Below are 19,360 nucleotides of genomic sequence, written 5' to 3' on the forward strand. Positions count from 1 at the left end.
GTCAGTTCATAACCGCGAGAGTGTGCTCTAGCAGTCGAATGTCATGACCCTACCGCAACATCATCCCTAATTGTGACGGTCCTGATATTAAACTACGCGGGGCGATGAGGACCGAAAGGTAATTTTTCACCATTTCTTTTCTTCTCGCGCTTTACTCCTTCGCTTCAATTCCCAATTATTACGCATAATTCGTACCTGATATCTAGTTAACGTCTATTTTATAGCGCAGATTAACATTATGTAGATCTTTTACGGCCCACTTCACCTTCGCATATCGTTCTTACATGGAAAATATTGTGTACCGCGTGAAAAATAAAAAAAAAAAATGAAATAAAAAATGCGTTTGAGGAACAAGAAAAAAAGAAAAGAATTACCGGAAATTGTGCAATTGTTGTGTATAGTCGCGTGATATCCGTACTTCCAAAATATCTATATCGGAACTTTACCCGCTGTTATCAAAGAAACAATCGCAAAAGACATCACGAATTCAACGAGAGCGATTGAAAATTGAAATTACGTCAATAATTATAATTAGAGCTGGTTACACGATCCTGCGGTTGACGTGAAATTGTCCTTTTTGTCCAATTGTCACTATAGCTGATTATTCAATTCTGACAGGGCTATAACGCAAACTGGTAGAGATATCGCGTATAAAAAGCTGAAATACGTTCGCACCCTGGGCTTAATTAATTATACGGTGTCACGCGCGGGGTCAAATGGATTCGGCAAATTCTAGGCCAGACATACAAGAGATGCCGATAGTATACTCTACTTCATTGTCGCATATTCATCTTTTCACGCCAAACGAAGAAAAACGGCATTATAATATTATAATTATATACAATAGCTAGTTACGCTGTATTTACGAAGGTACGGAGTACAGGCATACCCATATATCTCGATATACATTAATACACCTGCCTCTGAAAAGAATCACAACGACGCGCAAAACTGATAATTATAAGCTTGCAGGTAGAAATCATGAATATTATTACGGTATATTATATCTACGTGAATTGCGCAATAGCAAAATTTCGGAATGACAAGCGAGGATGCGGGGTAGAGAGGAAGTAAGAAAACGGCTTGATTAAAAAATCGCGAGATAAGAGCGAGGAACGGAAGTGGTGTAACTCTTCGAGTAGAGGTTTCTCTTCGCGCGAGAATTCGCGTACAAGATATTATGTTTTAATATAAGTCAGTCACGAATCTTCGTACACGCGTGTGTATTATTTGATTTTTTAAATATTACAACGTAGAATTTGGTTTCCTCAATTATAAAAAGATCGCAAACAATTTGTATACACAACTTTACGATACAATGATACAAGCATATATTAGCGTATGTATACCCGTAACCTTATATTACAAAAAAAGGCAGGCATGTCATGCCCCTGGCTTCCGTATGTCTTTGGGTATATAATTTATACGGACTTGATGTACTACGCTACATATAGATATAACTACCGCGTAGAAGTGGCGATAAATTTTTTCTAAAAATAAGTAAAACCTAATCCACACATGAGTAATTATACGTACATTTTACACCTTGTGCCCGTACATGTATCTTTAAACTATTTAAACTAAAGCAAACAGAATATTTTTGCAATATAAATATAAAACAGTGTCAACACGCGACAGGCAGATCCATTGTTTACGTACCTACGTATTATAATTATGTACATAATATTATACGATATATGCATAGATCGTATATATATATATGTGCGTGTTATTAAGTATGAGCAAAAATTTCATCAGTACCCATTATTTAAAATCGGAGTGTCGTCGACTTCGGGTCGCAAAGATAGCCGCGTTATCGCCTGTAAAAATTTCGCGGAATTCGCAGACTCACGTTCTGTATTGCTCGCATTATACTAACTGTCAGTCATACGATACAAGTATAATTATTTATTCGAATGCGATCTACAACGATTTCTATCGTCAACGGTGTGGCTGAAAAATCGTACATGGTGCAGAAGCGTACAATAAGAGATTTGACAGAAGGTGTCGCCGCACGGAGGAAATGAAATTTTTAAACGGCTGCCCTGCGGAGTAAGTTGACAAAAAGAGAAACTCTTTCGAATTTCCATTATTGACTAACATTTATTCTTCGTTTCCCGTAAACTACAGTGGTGGATACGGTAAATTGGGTAAATTTTATAATTTAATTTAAGAAATGGGAATATATTATCGATAAAATGTGTAACGAACGATATTTGGTCACTCTATACACGCGGCTGACTGATTCATGTAAAATATACTGATACAGATGTGTATATACATGTGCACATACATATACACATACACTCGACTCTCAATTCATTGCTCACATGCTGTCTTATCGTTCGGTACATAATCACGAGTTGGAAACGTATTATGACATGTACGAAAGGCGTATAATACTAATCGAGATTTCAACAACATTATAGAATCAATTCTGTAAGTTTTCGAAATATTCGTTGATATCTTTGTTGTAAGAAGAAATGCATTCACCGAGGGTTTCGAAAATTTTTAACTATTCGTCAATAATTAATTAAACAAAAAACATAGATACCTATATATAAATAATAAATACGTTTCGCCACTGCGCATGAGTGAATTTTACGTTTAATCACTTATTTATTCGTTGATAACGCTCAGCAGCTGGTCGCTAGTTACATGAATATACCGTTCGCCAAATTTCATATCCCGTGCATTGTTTGACAAATAAATAAGCTACGACTGAGTTCCGATGTCTACAGGGTACACGGATGTGTGAAAACAATCGCCGTATAGATGTACGCAGTTTTCATTTTTTTTTTTCGTACATTTCATATTTTAACCTTCATATCACGATAACGATCCGATGCCTTATAAAGCCGCATCGCATTATTTCACGTAAGATTTACGATGATATTGAATTGTACGGAGAGCCCGCGTGCCGTTTCATCATCCAGTGGTATCGCAATGGCGCGGGTCAAGTGCCTCGTTGAACCTTATAAACGTTCGCAAATTGTGACGGCATGGCGTACCGAACATCTTTACGGCCCTGTCTCGCGATCCCCTCACAGACAACCGATCGTCATACGTACGTAATAAACGTGCATAACATACAACAATCAAGGGTATAACCTGGTCGCTGAAAAAACGGCGTCGTTTTAAATCACCCACGCGATAAAAACCGCACAAATCGGCATATTTGATCTTGTAATACAGCCGACGAAGGCGACAAGCGTATATCGTCGAAACAACGTGGAAAAAAACGTAGATAATTGGATAATTTCAACGTGTCAACCTGATCTTACGCGAACAACTTGGCAATGAGATATTTCCAACTGATACGACTGATCGCATTGTGCTATACGAACTATAATATTGCCGGATTCGCGATCTCCAGATAATTATTAAACACATACTCATATGTGATTCCGCGTATCGTGTTATAATATTATTTTATTAATCAATGTAGACCTGCGTCAACGCCGTTTGTACAGCACACCCATCCCAAGCAGCCCACAGCTAATGAATCATTGTCTAATTAACTATCGCCCAACGTGGCCGTATATACGACAGGTAAACATCGTATATATTGTATCTATGTATGCGTATGTGTGCCGATCGCCTTATTATATCAATTTATATTTTTATCACAACAGTCGAATAAGCAGCTGTTTCGCGCCATATGTATATAATACACGTAACATAACGTAACGCGAAAGCCATTCGAGCGGTATGAATTATACTTGGCCAAACATGCCTAATTGAAATAAAATCAAGAAAGACGGAGCCATCGGAATAATGTGGACACGAATTACTTGGGAGAGACCCCGTGCTGTGATATAATTAATTATACGGATATAGGCTGTCGAAAATAAAAGAGTAAAGAACGTTACAAATACTTGTGTTGTTTACTTTTGATAAAATTGTACCTACACTAGGCTGATTCAAAAAAAATGGCTAATTTTTTTTTTTCGAAATCCCCACATAAAAACTTCCGAGAAGGTGTGAAAAGACGCCTGTAAAAAGCAGAGCTCTTAATATTATTATTTAGAGGTCGCGCATCGGGAATTTCTATTTCCCATTTAAATAACACAGGAAGAAATTTTTTTAAATTTTGCAATTTCGTATTTTTGCAACGGCTCATTGAATCAGCGGACCAAAGCATATTCTTGTAGGAAATTTGACGCTCTACAAAAAAGGTCCTTACAAAGTTTTCGATAGACACACTCCTTCAAAAGTTATTCGAGGTCAAAGTTGAACTTACAAAAAAATTCAATGTTTTTTTTTTTTTCGATGATACTATGAATCTTTTCTCATTATTTTGTTATAAAGAAGATAGATTTCGGAACAATTACATTTTTAAATAGTCAAGTGCATCAGTTATGGATTCTCCATGATAACATGTTTATTATTTAACATCGCATTTTTGTAAGGTAACTTTATATTGACTCGATGGGAAAATTAATGATTGAAAAAGCCCAATTAGAGTAAGATGTATTTATTAAATATATATTTATAATAAAATAATGAGAAAAGATTCATAGTATCATCGAAAAAAAAAAAAAACATTGAATTTTTTTGTAAGTTCAACTTTGACCTCGAATAACTTTTGAAGGAGTGTGTCTATCGAAAACTTTGTAAGTACCTTTTTTGTAGAGCGTCAAATTTCCTACAAGAATATGCTTTGGTCCGCTGATTCAATGAGCCGTTGCAAAAATACGAAATTGCAAAATTTAAAAAAATTTCTTCCTGTGTTATTTAAATGGGAAATAGAAATTCCCGATGCGCGACCTCTAAATAATAATATTAAGAGCTCTGCTTTTTACAGGCGTCTTTTCACACCTTCTCGGAAGTTTTTATGTGGGGATTTCGAAAAAAAAAAATTAGCCATTTTTTTTGAATCAGCCTAACCTACACTTATCGAAACTGGAGTTTACGTTTCATAGATTTTTCACAATCGCTGCATTCAAATCTTTTTACTGTTCATGTATAATTTTTTCTTGGCCTTGCACGCGCATCCAGGACAAGTTTTGGGGAAGGGGAGAGGGGTGGAGGGGGCAAAGATAAAATTGCATGATAAATTTTATAAATACGAAAAAAAAACGTATATTTATTACTGTAAAAAATACTGCAAATCATGACTGTATATTAAACTTTCATACTTTCAGACTTTAAACTTTTAATCAAGGTTTGCCTTGATAAAACTTATTGCTGCCTATTTTGTCAACAACTAATACGTGAAACAAATTAGTACTAATAGCTTTGACCCGAAAAAATTTTTTCAAATCGCTCCGACCCGATATTCTTTTAGCAAAAACTACTGTGAAAAGTAGAAGTTACCTTGGCCGTTGATATGCAAATGACATTTATGTAACACAAAGATATTTTTTTTGTTCAAATTTGAAAAGTACTGTGGATCAGTTTGTTTTAATGGTTGGGAGTTGAAAGAAAAATTCGGAAGTAGCAAACAAAAATCTTCATGAAGGTTTGTATGCTCAAGAAGCAAAAGGTAAAGTGGAACAATCGGCTTTTAAAACCATATAAATTGGTGAAAGTTCAAAGTTTCTCGAATGCTTGTTTTTTCTAAAAACCGCTGTGTAATCACACGCCCCAGTTGTCGGTACTCTTTAATTAACCTTTGTGAGATTACTAAAAATCGCTAATTTACAACAAATTATTGCGATTTCGAAATCCCTTCACAACGTTTGAAACTTGATTTTTATTGATTTCACGAATGTATTTCAAAGTAATGTAAATTGAACTGTGGACAATTTCATAGAATAAATTTTAAAGGCTCGTTTTCATGGAGCAGTATATTGCAAGCAATGTTGTTTTATACTCACAATCGATTAATTAATTACTTGAAGGAAAAATCGATTAAAATTATAATTATAATATTGATGTCACCATATGTTACATCGTTGAGATAGTTATAAAAAGGCCTTAGGGGGAAAAGTAGAGTGAAAATTCTTCTTGCAAATATCAGAATGATATTTTATGGATAAGTAAGTACTATTAAAATACTAAGATCCTGAAAGTATCGGAGCTCAATATCAATTGGGTATGGAGAAAAAAATAAAATAATAAAAATTATTAAGTGACTAGACCGATTTATTTGAAAAATAATTATATTATTTTAGACAGACATTTATATATATGGGTCATTCCATGTCAATTCAACGACGTTGCGACGGTAACCCTCTTAGATTTTTATGATTTTTTAATATGTTATTATACATATAGAAAGAAGTCCTCAGCTAAATTTTTAGCTCTTTATCTCTTCCCATTCCGGAGTTGTCGATTTTTGAAGAAATTAACGAAAAAAATTCATGTTTCTGACAACAATTGAAATGACCTAATTAAATACACAAATTTTTAAGTATTTTTTTATGCTTTTTATAATGGGACACTTTTGATTTTATTAAAAAAAATTTACCAAATTCTACGTTAAAAATCAAAATTTTCGAGCCAAATATAAGATGGGCTTTCAATAACTTCTAGTTAAAATAATTTAAAAACAAATTTTTTTTCGGTAATTTTGATTTATTTTCCGAAAAAAAATTTGGTTAACCTAATTAAATACAAGAATTTTTAAGTATTGTTTGATGTTCACTCAGAAAAAAAATACAAAAATTGAAAAAAAAAATTTCTTCATGCTTTTTTGGCCATTTTTAATCGAAAAATTGGATTTTTAATTGTTTTTCTGAAAATAAATCAAAATTACTGAAAAAAAATTTGTTTTTAAATTATTTTCACTAGAAGTTATTGAAAGCCCCTCTTATATTATGGCTCAAAAATTTTGTTTTTTAACGTAGAATTTGGTAAATTTTTTTGGATAAAATCAGAAGTGTCCTATTGAACGAAAATCCAATTTTTCGATTAAAAATGGCCAAAAAAGCATGAATAAAATTTTTTTTTCAATTTTTGTATTTCTTTTCAGAAAGAGCATCAAAATATACTTAAAAATTTGTGTATTTAATTAGGTTATTTCAATTGTTGTCAGAAACACGAGTTTTTTTCGTTAATTTCTTCAAAAATCGACAACTCCGGAATGGGAAGAGATAAAGAGCTAAAAATTTAGCTGAGGACTTCTTTCTATATGTATAAAAACATATTAAAAAATCATAAAAATCTAAGAGGGTCACCGTCGCAACGTCGTTGAATTGACATGGAATGACCCATATATATATTTAAACAGGGTGATATTGACAACGTCAAGAATCTTGGTAGACACAATGGACAGATTTTGAGCTTCTTAAATTCATGATAAGAACAATTATTTTCTCTCAAATTTTTGTTCCTTACTGTGATACTTTTCGGGCATAAAGACGAATAAACTAAAAATCTGTCCATTGTATCTGTAAAAGCTCTTGACTCTCTCAATATCACATTAAATTTTCAATTAAATCGGTCAGGTCAATCCTGAAAACAAAATTATTTTGTACTTTATGTATTTTTTTTTTTTTTTCTCACATCCAATAAGTTTACGTCTGATACTTTTAGGTCTCATAGTACTTTAATTACGCCTTGCGGATTCCCGAAATCTCGGAGGGAAAAAGATCGGATTCGAAACGGGTTTGTATCGAATCGGGTTTTTTTACCGATACCGGAATGGTCGGGAAAGTTGAAATCTTCGGGAAACTCGGGACTGTCTGACAACCCGGAATCTTCGTAAAACCCAATATCTTCGGGAAACCAGAAATTGTCGAGAAACCCGAAACGCGGATAACCTAACTCATCTAATATTGGACATGTAATATTGGACAAATGCTAAATACTAATAGTGAATAGTATATATCTAAGTGACATCAATATTTTCAGTTAAAAGTCATCTTTCATCGGGAGATACTGGCATCCCGGAAATTTCGATAAAACTGATGTTTTCGTGAATCCCGACATTTTCACGAATCCAGAAGTTTTCGAGACCCCGACCCGATACTTGTAGATTTTTCCAGCCTCGACCCGATCCGAAGAATCCTGATACCCTCAGAGCCCTGATTGTAATAGTAAACACATGGAAATTCATTCCGCGACAGCAAACTTTTCTCCCTAGTTAATTACGTTGGCAATGAACTACGATCGGAGAATTGCATTTTTATCTTGTTTGTCCCTCTATGGCCGTTAATTTATTGGTGTGCAATATTCTTAGGTAATGTTAGATCAGTGAAAAAATATTTGTCGCGGTATTGGTTCATCAAAATAAGTCTCAAGATTTGAAGACCTGATTTGTCTCAAAGCCGAAGAAAAGTAATTACACATATACGAGCTCTGCTCCCCCCCGGCCATGGATTCGCGCCTGGTCCTGGGTATTACCTTTCTTATTTATCGGATCACCTACATTTGTTCACTGCCTATATATAGCAGCAATCACTTAACGAACGTCAATTTTTTTCGTTGCGTATGCCAAACATTCTCCACGAAGCAAAATACTCGCATGAGGAATACAAAAAGACAGTAATTCAGCAAAGTAAAACGTACAAATAGACTCCAAGATAGACCGTCTACAATATGTACATTATCCGTAATTAACGGATTTTACGGATAGGTACTATACGTATTTTAGACGGTCACTCAGACATTATCTGTACGCGTGTTCTATCTGGGTTCTTACGACATTTCTTTAACCGCATGAAACTCGACGGTCAATTATAACTGGGGGAATCAAATTATTTGCACGTATACCAATGCACGGATCAGTTCGGAAATATCGTATCGTATCGATGTGTCCGGAGCTGCGAATGTTCCAGAAACACTATCCGGCTATCGCAGGATGATATGCTTTGTGCTTGTACAAGTATAGGTGCGCAAGTGAGGATTTCTGAAATAACGAAAGAGTACAACAACTTTAGAGACACGGTTTTCTACACCTTCCGTATTTCGAATATGTACACGTATATCTCGCAAAGACGCTGCGGCAGGAAGACAAGAAAACAGACCTATAATATCATCGCGACGTAAGGAAATGTAATTTACAATTACAAGTCAGTCCGATCGTAAGTAAGCACAGCCCATTGCCAAAAAACACGTACGATTGTCGGAGGCAAGAGATAAAGACATTTAAACACGATATAATAATCATTTCCAGTTGGTATTGTTCCCGATGTTGTTCCGGGTAATTACCAATTAAGAAAATCGTGTATCTGATAAGTGATCCGATCTAGTATCGAGCGATCGGTACGTCGTGTATCTAATACGCGAGATCGGCGTGCAATTAGCGTGAAAATTAAACGGATTGGCGAGCGATAATGTCGACCGGCGTCATCGGCGGAATTATGGGGCGGCTGGTAGCCAATGTCTGATGTATGATGACTGTGAGGAGTACTGCAGCCGGCGCATGCCGTTCCGGGGTTGGCTCATTGTCAGATCTCCTGAATTAAGAGCCGGTCCGTCGATGGTCCGTAGCTGCGAAACTCCAGAGGTCTGATCAGTCGCGGTTGTTTGGCCGTGCGGTCCGGCAGTCAGTCGGTAAGTCAGTCAGCCACCACTGGAGAGGGTCACACGCATACATCCACTCGCGGTCTAACGCTCTACCTACGCATCCTCATCCCGACCGAATAACACGTTCGTGTCCATTGTCCTTTGCACTCCCGTACGTCCTAAGCTTCCTCTTCCTTCTTCGTATACTTCTCCTAGTGCTTCGTGACTTTCGAACTCGTCGTCGTCTGCACGAGTATTCGACAATTTAACGCGACCCACTGACTTTTGGTGGAACAAGCGAGGAACGATCGAAGGAAGGATTAGAAGGGAAAAAACCCCGGCGACGCCTGAGCGGAGGGGTGAAAGTAAGTACGGTATTATTGTATGATGTACATAAGCGTGTGTGTATATAAATTGAGGATTGTACGAGCGACGGCGAATGAAATTACAATTACTTGCTACACGTGATAAATCGTATACTGTATATCGTAGCCTGGCTTCTTCTCTCACTCTATGTTTTATACGGCAGGTTGCTTTACGGCACGATAACGACGCGCGAAAATTTTACGAGTATTCAATAACGCGTATTCGAATCGAGACGTTTTTAAATAGTTTTATCTGTTCGACAATCGAGAGAGAGAAATACAGCACCGAGAACCTGGAACGCGTTGTATCATGCGTTGATAACAAGAGAAACGTACACATCGCGCGTAATCTGAGAAAAACATAAATTTTGCTAAGTCTCCGTGTAACGTGTCAATAACGCCATCGTCAATCTCTGGTTGCCCGAGATAAGAAAATAAATCATATGTGTCATATCGTGCTCTCCTATCTCTCGATAGTGTATAACGCAAATTTCACTTCACGGACATAGACACGGCACGCCTGTCGTATATACGCCAGCAAGGATATGTACTCATGCATTACATTATGCGGAACCTGCACACCCGACCGCGGCCTTAGCAACTTACAACAAAGGCAAAATACAAAGTAGCTCGGCTCTGCAAATGATTGCTGCTGTACACCCGGTATATCGTATTACGTACAACAGCATTGGCTTACGCGAGACTTGAACTCGCTTATCGTCAGACGTTTTGTATCTCGAGCCTTGGACGGTGTCTAGTGTTTTAGAAATATGCACGTGACTTGTGTCGCGCGAAATTAAAGTCATCCTGCACGTAAGAAGTAATAAATATAAAAAATATATACTGGAACAACATTTTTTTTCCCTCGTTACACTATACGATTTATCATTGTTATTACAGTATTGTTGCGTTTGAAAAAAAACGTTCGATGTTTCTTCACCCACAGATTTGATCTCTTCTTACGTTTCAGGAGGTAATATGAAAACGAGGTTTTCACCGCACCGGAACGGAAGGAGTTGACGAGAAACAAATTTTTAGAACACAGTCACACACACACATACACACACACGCATTCGACTTTTTTACTATACGTACAGATGAGTGAATTTTAATTCGAAGACATATATCCACACACCGCAGCAACCGGAGACCAATCAAGGTTAACCATAAAAAGAAGAGACGCGACAAGAAGAGCGAGAAAAAAAAAGGAAAAAGATACGAAAAGCCGAAACTAAATTTAACAGAGCGTGAAGTGTGACATACGCATGCATATGCATGTGTCTACATAATTCGTAAATAAACAGAAGAGGCAACAAGGCGAAAACTCCCAACTAGTACTACACTACCACCACCACCACTACTACTATTACTACTACTACCACTACTACTACTACTACTACTCTACTACTATTACTACTACTACCACTACTACACTACTACACTCCAGCTAAGAACATGGATCCGTACTCGCTGAGGTGAGTTGCACGTGTAATTTACCCACACATACAATAGGAATCGGCCGTCCTCGAACGCCAGCGGCAACATTGTTCAGTAATTCTAATCCATCCGAGGATTGTATGACGATGATACGAAAATCATGGGAATGCAAACCACGCGCGGCACGTGTTCTCCTTTACGTCGAGAAAGAGAAAGAGCCGGTATCAACTGTTGCACAGCGTGGGGCGGCATTGCTGTCATCGTTTCAATCCGCGATCAGAATTCCCCGCAAAGTCAACGGAAACTTTTACAATCGTTGACGACTGGCACGAGATGACGGCTTTGCGGGCGCGTTCTTTTTCTTCCACGTAATATACGTTCACTCAACGTTTACCGCTAGTGAAGAGAAATAAAAAATAAAATCATTCAAAACGTGTGGTAAAAATCAGAAGGAAAAGAGAAAAAAAAAAGAGTAAAAGAAAATAAATAGAAGAACGATACTCATTGTCAGCTGGTAAAATTGCTCAAAGCAATTTGAAAACGTGTGCGTTTGTAATGCGTAAGAATCTGTGGAAGCGTGAATGTATTTCGATTGATACGTTTGACCGACAGATATGGGGGGCAAAAAAAAAGAGAGAGACGGAGGGAACCCGACCCGATAAAAAGTGTAGCCTCTTTTTCTTCCCACCAACTCATTGTAGGTATATATCTATAAGTAACGGAAGGTATATAGTATACACGTAGCGAAATGTAGGTATTCGTGCGAGTCGTAGGAATGATTTGCAAATCTGACTTTCTACAGTCGGGTTTGTTACATATGTTATACATTACAATCCGCTGCTGCTGATATTTTCACCCCGAGTAAAAAAGGGATTAATGAGTCGACAAAAAGAGAAAGAGAGAGCGTGAAGGCGGAATGATTAAGTAATACATATAGTAAAATATGTTATCTAACCAGACATTATTTGCAAATAAAATCCTTGATATACGCCGCGGCGATTGATATATGTGTCACGTACATATTGGTTATCTGTAAATATACTTGTTGCGGTGTATTAAGGCCAGGGCAAATGGAAAACAGAAAAGGTTAGAGAAGGAACACTACTGAAAATGTTTATGTGTCAAATCATATCATGTTTTCAAAGAATTCAGCGTGTAATTTATTAAATGATTTATTTTGTAAATCCGATAAGATATATAAGAAATAACGTAATAAATCACGAAAGCACGAATCATCAGATATACTAGATAAATTTTGATCCAGTATATTTGATGATTCGGGCTTTCATAATTAGTTATGCGATTTCTTATACATTTTATAGAATGTTCCAAACAAACCGTGTAATAAATTACACGCTGAATTCTTTCAAAACATTATACGACTTGACACATGAACATTTTCAGTAGGGAAGACACCGCACTGTCGATCGCAGAGAACCGTCGTTCCAAAAATAATTGAAAAAAAAAAAAAAACAATCAACGGCATGTAATCTCGTCGTAAAGTTGAGATATAAGGGAAAGGAAGAATCGATTCCACGTGATAATACATGTTCGTCACGGCGGAAGGACGAAAGGTTGGGTATTCTTTGGAAGGGGATATGCAATGATCGATCGCGCGCGGAGAATACAGCTGATCGTGAGCTGCTACACGTGCGCGTGGCTTTTGCCGCTAACGCCGTAAAGTCTGACAGAGGCGAGTGCAACGCTCCTCGACCTCCCCCCCACTCCCCGACTTGGACACACATGCATGTCCCAATGCATTATGCATGTCGCATGCTACTGCAGGTGAGTGCATAGGTGTAACGGAGAGGGAGGAGGAGGAGGAGGAAAGAGGAGCTTAGGTACATACACTTTAACCGTATATTATAACTACTTCTGACGCTCCCCGTTTCAGTGAGTCTTATATACCGTGTAAGATGTAAAGTATGATAAACGCGTTGCGAGTATAAATCAGACCGTTTTTTACATAGCTATTATTGCTTCCTATTTGTTATTTATTTATTTTTATTTATTTTTTTTTTTTTTTTTCATTTGCATTTGTCAAATGATTGATTATGTAAATTTTTTTTCCGATATGGATCGGAAACCGCGGGGGGGGGGGGGAGGGAGGGGGGGAATCGCGTAAAACAACGGAAAATTATTTCAAATCATTTTCCTCGTTACCATTTGTAGCTAATATACCTAAACGTTACGCGGCGATGTCTATATGAGCATGAAGTGACGCGGGGTCTAGAGTTACACAAGCATAGCGGGAGATGAGACAGGAAAACGGAGAGAAAATACAAGGTCACCACAATACACAAGAGCCGTACGACTGTATTTACACGTCGATAGGAATGCGCTATCGATCCTTCGACAGCAATCATCGGACGCTATCGATTCTTAAGCCACGGTGTTGCTCGTATCTTGTTACCTACCTCCAATGCTGCCGTTCCGTTTAAAAACAAACGATATATAACGATGTAGATTGGGGCGGGGGGGGGGGGGGGTATCGAGCTATTATTATACTCGCAACAACTTTTCTGGGATAGGATACGATAATTAATATTCCGTACGTAAGAGAGTCGAGCGAACTTTTGGTCAGTTGGTTTTTTCTTCACATACATTAAGCATTTCACACCAAACCGACCTACGTCTTACCCTACCATCGGCGATTTTTTTATATATTTAAATATCGTGTGTAGTGTGCAAAAAACAAAAAAAAAACCATATGTATATATATATATATATACGCACGCACGCACGCACGCACGCGCATATATAATGACTCGAAGAGACAGATTAAAATATTTTTACCGAGACTTGTTCATGCTGCAAAAAAAAAACTTGCACGCATTGCATATATGTACCATATTACGTGAATGCGCGATTTCAATATAGGTATTCAATGGGAATAAATTCAGCTGCAACGCTTAATTAACGAATTACCGACTTCTCTTGCGTCGCGTACAAATCGAATCAGGTCTTGTTGTTGTCGTTAACCAACTGGTCATTTACAGCTTATACGTACAACACGCATCTGTTTGCCATATAGGTATAAGGATTATTCTGCAAGATTCGCACCTCTCTGAAATTTGTTTTACGTACATTATAAATACGTAGTATGTCGAATATTATTATCTGGATACGTACCTGGTAGCAGTAGGCCTAGGCAAAATTAATTATCGACGGTGTAAGATCCGCGCGGGAATAATTATACACAAAGCTCCTGTTGTTCGACACGTCGGCGTTTGGCCAAACTACGTAATCGCGAATGAGAATTGAAAAAAAAAAAACGATAAAAACGATAAAATGTCATCAAACGAAAGAGAAGATAAACACAACGATGGAAGAATTCACTCGTCAAGTGCGAAAGGATGAAAAAATATTCAAAGCTAAACTATCGGGATTTTTCGTACACATATTTTGTAACTCTTTCCTTAGCCATCGATGCCGCGAATAAACGAAAAAAAAAGAAGTAAAACAAACACAAGTATAACGACACAGCGCAGTGAAACTTTGGACTTACTTCCTTGATTCACGTGCCAAGTTTGTAGTCTCGCAATGCTGGATGGTTCAAGGGCTCAGAGTTCTATTGATGTATTACATACACCTACGATGTAGATACCCGAGAAGCGAAATGTTGTCGACAATGGCAAAGTATTTTTTCCAACAACATACTCGAGGAGCCTCCTTTGGCCTTCTTTTCGTTCGCGATATATATCTCACTGCAGGATATGACTTGCACCTATCCTATCGTATTATACCTACTTCTCAGAAGTTAGATTTCCAGTTACTGAATACGAAATTGCGAATTCGTAGGCACATAAATTAAGTCGTCCCGAACAGCTGACGATAATAGTGACTATTTTTTTTATATCCCTAAGCTGAACGAATATATCGTTTACATATACGCTCCCAACAATCAGTCGTTATTGAAAATATCCAGTTGCGAACAGCCTGAACTTATCGCTGTGACATTTATTTATTGCACATTTTATATTCAGATGCAGGTATTATTCCACTCAACGATGTATGCTGAAAATTTTTGCTGCCGCGTATTTACGCGTACGTGCTTTGAGAATTATGCTGACCGGAAAAAATGGCGAACCGATTAAAATATCTTAATTTCTTCGTCTAGTTTTCTTTTCGCTTCAAATTGTTTCGCATAGAATTGTGAACAGTGTTCGTAGCAGTTGAAAAAAAAATTAATACAATCGTGATAAAAAGAGCCGACATCTTCGCGTGTTAATTCTATATTTGACACTAAAGGCTTAGATTGCTTGTCGGAAAAGGTAACACGGTTTAATTGACACCAATTGGATCTAGTTGTTATATGTTGTCTGATTAACAAGGGTCTTCGAGTCAAATACATAAGGCATATGTAAGATATTGAATCAATGATTGATTGTGTATAAAAAGAAATGCAATACGTCTTCATAGGCATCGTCTTTAGACAAGCTAGAGATCACATCATATCTGCTATATAAACTACAGTTTGGATCGTTACAGTAATATATTTCCAACACGTGCGAGCATAATCGCACATGTAATATAACCTATTTAATTATTTTTTATCCGCACAGTCCGATTCGCGTCTTCGTCGTCACATAAATTTCACTCGTCAACATACACATAAGTATATAATGCCTACTCTATTCCTTCGTTGTTATTATTATTTCAAGGTTTCTGGCCATATTTTCTTAATTCCGACGCCGTAATGGGTGACAATCGTAATGGGAAGAACTTTAATAATAATCATGGTAATAATAATAATAACCGTATTAAACTGACGTCGCTTGAAATCAGTTTTAATTGCTATTAATTCTGGAAGTTGCGGTGTGTAACCGCGGACCAAGAGCTCGTAGTATTTAGCGAAAATAACACGCGTTACCATATAGGCAGATCTTGCAACGTATACGCCTATTTATTACCATTATTACATATTCTCTACTTAGCTATTCTGCAGCAGTTGAAAAATAGGGATTATTATTCTCGCTACAATGGGGAAAATATACTCGAGAGAGTTCGTGGAATGTGATTGCTCACAATTCGGTTTACACTTAGTGCGGTAAGACTTGATCTAATGGCAGGCGAAAAGCGGTGAGAAAATAAAGGGGAATGAAAAAATGTACAATCTTGAACCGTTGTATAGAAATGAGCAAATACAATAGGAAACACGATCGACGCTGTACATCATAATCTGATACTCGAGCACGCCCTGCTGCTGAAACAGGCGTCGTCGTCGTAAAAAGGAGACGTGTATCCATCCTATAAGCTTCAGATTTGGCAACTAATAATTATTCCTGTACGGCTGAATATGTATAAACATAATGTCTAATTGTATATACGCAGTAAACATTGTCTGGGCTTGATACACGTACATACAGGCAGAATTCTGTTATCAACGCAATACAACCGTATTTGATGTGCTCTCTTTCAAATCTGGATATTTAAACCATCCCCAAATGCTGGTTCTCTTATCTTTGCGTTGATCAGCTGCCAAGATTTTATTAGTTTATTATAGGGCAATGCTGTACTGCACGGTGCAATAATCCTCTACAACTCCTCTACTAATTCCGATCTACCTTCCTTAAATCCCTTATTGTTAGTCTCGACACTTCGCGATTATCATGTCTGACAATATCTGTGTCATTTGTTCTCGGTGAAAAATAACACATACAATCGTCCACCTCGAATGGCGCCGTAATTTACACAAATTTCTGCGCACATTCGTTCCTCCGCTTCCTTACCCCTTAGATATGAAAAGAAACTCTCCACTTGTCTACCAAATCGTTTAACTGGCCCATAAAGATATGATATCTTACTAATTGACTTGCGACGACAACGAATTGCTTCAATTTTGACGCAATTTTTCAATGCCACATGCAGCACATAGGTGAATATTGTGTTTCACGTCACGGTTAATCACAGCTGACCGCTGTCGTTTTTTATCGCAGCACAAGGCAGCGCGTGTTGGCTGTAATTGAAACTCTGCAGCGCTTTTTCCGCAGGCCTCGGCGTTGAAGAATTGTTCTTCATTTCCTCTTCGCGTAAAATGAAAGGAATTCCACAATATAGTGTTTCAAACGATACGCGAGTCTTGGTTGCATGAATCGGAATTTCCGAATAAATTTCTAATCGAAGGATCATTTTATCGATATGAGCCTCGTGCAGACTTTTAGTATTAGTATTACTAAATTGCTATAATTTCGAAATACCATGCGCTCGACATTAATATTCAATCGACGATTGTGCAATACTCGTGGTTTACGTTATATTTGTAGACAAGTGCCATTGAAATTGCAGTGGCGTAACGCGTCGCGGTCGCAAACGTCGCGCAATCGACGACCACAACCTCGTGATCGCGTCCTCCGCAATTCGGATGGGGAAAAAAGTAGAAAAATATGCAACGTCTGTTACCATGCGAAACAACGAGGAAACGATCTTGTTTTCGGCAATCCGGATTATCAGCGAGCTCTATGTTTTCCGGGTGAAGAGTAAGAAAACGTCGCGGTACTACTGCCAGAAGAGCGTATGATTCTTGTTTTTTTTTCATTGACAAAAAAAAAAAGAAAAACAAATTTTATAGCCAAAAGGGCGTATATACTTTTTTTCAATATTTAGCTTGAAAGTAAGTCTACGGAACCACTGGCGATAAAAAAAAAATTATACACCCTTTTGGCATTAGCACCGCGACATACCACCGTTAGGAGTGTGTCCAATTCTTATTTCTCGCTTGTTCGTCAATGTTTTAACAAACGCCATCGACGCCTGCACCAAATCGGCCAGTGACCTCATAGTGTCTGTTAATGCTTTATACACAAGTCTTCACGGTGATACAGAGATGATCCCGAATTGTACTCGCGAATGTTCATGTATATATGTACGTAGAAAAACGAAAGAGAAACCGGCGACAAAAGCTTGGAACTATTCTACGAAACGTATAACATATTTCTGCAATTAGTAAGTTCTTTGTTTTCGCGAACAAGATGAACCCAATTACTACGAATAGAATCTTATTGTTTGATCCGTTCTATTTTCACGCTGTTCGCGTGCCGGTTCCAACTAACAATAATACGCGACAGCGGCGCTGCTCTGTATCACATTGATTTTCATTATCTGAGTAGCCTGGGTTACATAAATTCGTCCTTCGCCGTTTGCAAAGACTCACTTCAATTGATACGACTCCTGCGATCAGACAACCACTCTGGTCGCTTTACCTACGTACATACCATGTACTTACGTATGCATACACACGCTGAATGCATCAATCGAGTTAGAATACCAACATGTATACCTAGGGTATTTATGTGTATGTATTTACGTATTGTGAAACCATTAAAACGATTCGCATATTTTCGAGAGCTGCGCGTGAAAAACTCGATTACCCTGTAATTACAGAATTATGAAAGTTGCTGTACTAGCACGTGGGAAAATTATACCTTCATTCCTACTGTTGTGATACGCGTTTATTTCGAACCGACACAAGGGCTGATGTTCAAGGTTTCATTGGCTCTTTGGAGCAGGCGCGAATAAATTGGAAATACGATTGAATCGACATGCTCACGTGCTGAGCTGAACCGTCCGAGAATCGGGCAATAACCTAAAGTGCGACAACAAAAACAGTTGAGGGCTGATTGACAAGGTTGAAGTAAGTAACGTTAACGTCACGAAACATCAGGAAGAATCTCATTATTTGGCCATTTTGGAGTGACTTTCAAGAAGTTGGCTTTTGAAAAATATGGGTATGTTTGATTCAGTATGGTTTGCTAAATCTCAGACAATTCTAATGGTGCGAAGTAACGATTTTTTTTTGAACTTGCAACGTTACAGTAACGTTACTAACTTCAACCACATGCTGATTACGGGTATTGATTTGAAGACGTTCGAAACTTCGAGTTGTAAACTGCTAATTTTTAAACTTTGCACAATTATTTAAATAGATCATCACCAACGATAAGCGAACGATTTAATTATTTGACGGAATTCAATGCAATGTATTTAGGGGTCGAACAATAAATAAAGAATGCAACTATATATTTATTAATGTGAATTAGTTTCTATCCCACCTACATTTATGTTCCCTACTCTGTACTTGCATGCATTGTACGTAACAGAAATAGAGATAAACAATTTTAACGAATTGATGCATAACATTTAGAAAATTATAACCAATTGGT

The 19,360-nt window shown here is 37.4% G+C and overlaps 1 protein-coding gene across 3 annotated transcripts in view; it reads left to right on the forward strand.

The window, feature by feature from the left end:
- Nucleotides 1-19,360, forward strand: part of LOC124303809 (facilitated trehalose transporter Tret1-like) — a 22,852-nt gene continuing 3,492 nt past the window's right edge. The window contains exons 1-2 of one of the 3 annotated variants that reach the window (XM_046761503.1): nucleotides 9,335-9,761; nucleotides 10,732-11,236. In XM_046761503.1, the coding sequence (XP_046617459.1) occupies nucleotides 11,217-11,236 (20 nt within the window). In that variant the 5' untranslated portion in view covers nucleotides 9,335-9,761; nucleotides 10,732-11,216. Of the gene's footprint in view, nucleotides 119-1,777; nucleotides 2,053-9,334; nucleotides 9,762-10,731; nucleotides 11,237-19,360 lie in introns of those variants that run through there. The other 2 variants (XM_046761504.1, XM_046761502.1) reach the window with 2 other exon arrangements.

The sequence above is a fragment of the Neodiprion virginianus genome, chromosome 4, assembly GCF_021901495.1.
Source record: "Neodiprion virginianus isolate iyNeoVirg1 chromosome 4, iyNeoVirg1.1, whole genome shotgun sequence".
Classification (NCBI taxonomy): domain Eukaryota; kingdom Metazoa; phylum Arthropoda; class Insecta; order Hymenoptera; family Diprionidae; genus Neodiprion; species Neodiprion virginianus.